Here is a 5,000-nt window from a genome sequence, read left to right on the forward strand (position 1 = left end):
TATATATATATATATATACTGTATATACATAAAAAAAAAAATATATATATATACATACATACATATTTATGTACAGTATGTGTGTGTTGTACCAGTTTGGTTACTAAGACATCCAATTACAGCTCTGGTTAACCCATATTGACATGATAGCATCACACAGTTGCTGCAGATTTGTCAGATCCATGATGAGAATCTCCCGTTCTACCACATCCCAAACATGCCCTATTGGATTGAGATCTGGTGACTCATTGACATGATCAAAAAACCAGTTTGAGATGATTTGAGCTTTGTGGCATGGCACATTATTCTGCTGGAGGTAGCCATCACAAGATCGCACACTGTGGTCATAAAGCGATAGACATGGTCAGCAATAATACTTAAGTAGACTATGGAGTTTAAACAATGCTCAATTGGTAGTAAGGGGCCCAAAGTGTGCCAAGAAAATATCCCCCACACCATTACACCACCACCACCAGCCTGAACTGTTGAGACAAGGCAGGATGGATCCATGCTTTCATGTTCTTTACGCCAAATTCTGACCCTACCATCTGAATGTCGCAGCAGAAATCGAGACTCATCAGACCAGGCAACGTTTTTCCAATCTTCTATTGTCCAATTTTGGTGAGCCTGTGTGAATTGTAGCCTCCGTTTCCTGTTCTTAGCTGACAGGAGCGGCACCCGGTGTGGTCTTCTGCTGCTGTAGCCCATCTGCTTCAGGGTTCGACGTGTTGTGCGTTCAGAGATGGTATTCTGCATACCTTGGTTGTAACGAGTGGTTATTTGAGTTACTGTTGCCTTTCTATCATCTCTAACCAGTCTGCCCATTCTCCTCTGACCTCTGACATCAACAAGACATTTTCGTCCACACAACTGCCGCTCACTGGATATTTTCTCTTTTTCGGACCATGCTCTGTAAACCCTAGAGATGGTTGTGCGTGAAAATCCCAGTAGATCAGCAGTTTTTGAAATACTCAGACCAGCCCGTCTGGCATCAACAACCATTCCACGTTCAAAGTCACTTAAATCTCCTTTCTTCCCCATTCTGATGCTCGGTCTGAACTTCAGCAAGTCATCTTCACCACATCTAGATGCTTAAATGCATTGAGTTGCTGCCATGTGATTGGCTGATTAGCAATTTGTGTTACCAAGCAATTGAACAGGTGTAGCTAATAAAGTGGCCGGTGAGGGTATATTTATAATATAATAAATTTATGATGTTATAATTATGAATATAAAATGTATCAACTATATAAATAAATTAATACATTATTATTAACTAATAAATTAATAATTAATACATAAATTATTCATGTTTATTTATAGAAAAGTACAAATCAATTTTTAAATTGTATTGACACATCCCAAGTTTCAGTACCAAAAATCACAAACCTCACAGTAAATAAACTGAAATGGAATGGCTCATTTAATAATACAATCATACTAAGCAAAAATTACACATTTGTGTTTTATTTGTGTTATTGCTGAATAGTGTTGAACTTTCTTCTCCTGCGTCATATTCTTCATGTGATTAGTTTGAGCGGCGCCCTCTACTGTACAGACGTGAATTTACATTTCCTACAGCCTGAGGCACATTCATTTCACTTTTGGTGTGAAAGGGCTTTTACATTCGTAAAAGAAGAATTTTATTATATTAAAAACAAGCAAGCAAGCCCTGCCCAGATTTAAAAAGTAACTAAAAAGTAACGTAACGCATTACTTTCCATAAAAAGTAACTAAGTAACTTAATTAGTTACTTTTTTAGGGAGTAACGCAATATTGTAACGCATTACTTTTAAAAGTAACTTTCCACAGCGCTGCCTCTGAATTTTATTATGTGACCTTGGACCACAAAACCAGTCATAAGGGTCAATTTTCTGAAATTATACATCATCTGAAAGCTGAATAAATAAGTTTTCCATTGCTGTATGGTTTGTTAGGATAGGACTATATCTCAAAATATTGAGAAAATCATCTTTAAAGTTGTCCAAATGAAGTTCTTAGCAATGCTTATTACTAATCAAACATTAAGTTTTGATATATTTACGGTAGGAAATGTACAAAATATTTTCATGGAACATGATCTTTACTTAATATCCTAATGATTTTTGGCATAAAAGAAAAATTGATAATTTTGACCCATACAATGTATTGTTGGCTATTGCTACAAATATACCCCAGCGACTTAAGACTGCTTTTGTGCTGCAGGGTCACATATTAAAAACAAGCAAGTAAGCCCTGCCCAGATTTAAAAAGTAACTCAAATGTAAAGTAACACATTACCTTCCATAAAAAGTAACTAAGTAACTTAATTAGTTACTTTTTTAGGGAGTAACGCAATATTGTAACGCATTACTTTTAAAAGTAACTTTCCCCAACACTGCCTCTGAATGCTGGAGGTGATTTGTGTGTGATTCTGCTCTGATCTGCAGGTCGAGGCGGTCGTGTGGCGGCCCACGGCGGGACACTGTCCTCCTTCATCGTCAAAAACATCGCCCTGGACAAAACCGACGACAGCAACCCGCGAGAGGCCATCCTGCGTCACGCCAAAGAAGCCGCTGAGAACCCGTACTGGGTCGCCCCGGCCTATAAACAGTAAGACTGTGAACTACATCATAGACCCATTGAAACCAATGCTTTTGGCAAACGCAGACTGACCGATACACTAGTGCTGTTCCCTTCTGCGAGGGGAGAAAAAATATCAATTTAAGAAAAAATATCAATTTTATTTTTTATGTATATTTATGTTTTTTATCATTTTTTTTTTTTATATTTTTTTATACTTACAATAATATGTCCTTTTAAGATGTTATTTTATTTTATTAAGATATTTCCACTCGTTCAGTTTAGTTTTAGCAGTGAATTGTTACTTGCGTTTAAGTTTTTATTTTTATTTTTCAAGTTTACTTTTATTAATTATAAGGTAATATATAAAAGTATTTCCATGATTTTTACAAACAAAATAAGAGTGTTTTTAACTTAATATTGACAATGTATTTCACAAACTTTTAATATGAAAAATACATAATTTTACATAATACATCATTTTAATCATACTTAAAAGTTTGTAAAATATGCATTATATTAAAAAAATTACGATTATTTTTCTTTACAAACTACATTTTTTGAAAGACATTTTAAAAAATGTAGTTTATAATTGTTTGTAACGTAATTTTGTTTCACTTTTTTAATGGTCAATATACAGAAACAAGCATTTTCATAAAAGTAAATTTCATACTTTTTTTGAACAAAATAAACATTTTCAACTTAATATTAGCAATGCATTTTACAATCTTTGAAATAAAGATATATATATATATATATTAGTGCAGTCAAACGATTAATCGCATCCAAAATAAAAGTTTTAATATATGTGTGTAGTGTGTATATTTATTATGAATAAAAAATATTTATATATAATATCAATTATATTAATATAAATGTATATATATGGAAATACATGGAAATATTTTCAAAATATATACTGTTAAATTGCTTAAAATTTAGTTTATAATTATTTTTTTATACAGTTATACAGAAACAAGCATTTCCATAATTTCCATTGTTCTTTACAAAGTAACACACTTTATAAAATGTAAAATATGCTTAAAAATAAATATATCATATATTTTCATCATTCATTCATTCATCAATACAGTTTGAATAGAATTTGAACTATTTTTATTGGTCAATTACAGTATTGAATTGATTTGTTACAATCAACGTTTGTCAATATTAGCCGCATTGAATGGATATTTCCACTGATGCCTGATGGGATTGCTTCTGAAGAGTGTATGTGATGCTGCAGTATAATGTGCTCAGAATCTGGGCAGCTGGCTGCAGATCAGGTGCAGGTGAGACAGGTGTGAAGACTGAAGTTCACCTGACACCTGTGTGTCACACCTCGGCTCACAGATCATGTTCTTCGGTTACAGACGGAGCTCTCCATCCCAAAATAACAAACACACTGACCCCAAACTCTCCATATTGGTTTCAGCCATAATTAGCACTGTTTTAATTATCAACATCAGTCTGATTCTACATTTTTATTTTGTTGTCCATGTTTGCTTTAAAAAAAAAAAGGAAAAAACATTTTTTTTTTTAATGAAGATTAGTGTTATTTTGTTTTCAGTTTTTCTTTATTTCTATTTTATTTTATTATTATTTTCCAATAATTATTTGTGGAAATATATTGGTGACCATATTGGTATTAGTCATAATTAGTACTGTTTTATTTATCGATAATTTGTTTTGCAAATTTTTATTTATTGATGAAATTGAAACTCTTCGGACAGTAAAATGATGCTGTTTGGTGTCTCAGGTGTGTGTTAGTGTAACTGGATCTGAGCAGAGCTGCATTACTGCAGTAATGAACACAGAGCTAATGATCCTGTTACTCTCGTGCTGCTCGTGTCGTGCTGCTGTAATTGCCTTCTTCAGGTGTCCACACACACACACTCTGTCACTCACACACACACACACACACTCTGTCACTCACACGCTCTCTCACACACACACTCTCTTACACACACACACACACACACACACATTCTCTCTCTCTCTCTCTCTCTCTCTCTCTCACACACAAATCACATACTGAAATTATAAGGATAAAAACGAATTCAAAATATTAATAAAAACTATAATAGCTTATAAATAATTAAATATAAATAATCACTGGTTTCAAGTAATGAATTTTTTTAATGGTTTCAAGTTGTTAACAATAATAATGCTTTATTACTTTCATTTTGTAATTTTTTCATTTGTGTAAAAGTGTTTTAGATTATGTTTGAATTGATGTGTGTGATAATCGGGTTACATGATATTTGGATACAGATTTTTTTGGGAAACAAAATATTTAAATATTTATTTAGTGTGTGTGTGTGTGTGCGTGCGTGTACGTGTGTGTGTGCATGTGTGTGTGAGTGAGTGTGTGTGTGTGTGTGAGAGTGAGTGTGTGTGTGTTTATTTGTGTGTGTGTGTGAGTGAGAGTGTGTGTATGT

General features: G+C 33.3%; 1 protein-coding gene across 1 annotated transcript in view; it reads left to right on the plus strand.

Moving 5' to 3' along the window:
* Positions 1 to 5,000, plus strand: part of wdr70 (WD repeat domain 70) — a 97,331-nt gene that overhangs the window by 91,075 nt on the left and 1,256 nt on the right. Inside the window, exon 17 of the mRNA XM_016490904.1 lies at positions 2,430 to 2,592. Within this exon, the coding sequence (XP_016346390.1) occupies positions 2,430 to 2,592 (163 nt within the window). The remainder of the gene's footprint in view (positions 1 to 2,429; positions 2,593 to 5,000) is intronic.

The sequence above is a fragment of the Sinocyclocheilus anshuiensis genome, unplaced genomic scaffold (assembly GCF_001515605.1).
Source record: "Sinocyclocheilus anshuiensis isolate Anshui unplaced genomic scaffold, SAMN03320099.WGS_v1.1 scaffold738, whole genome shotgun sequence".
Lineage (NCBI taxonomy): Eukaryota > Metazoa > Chordata > Actinopteri > Cypriniformes > Cyprinidae > Sinocyclocheilus > Sinocyclocheilus anshuiensis.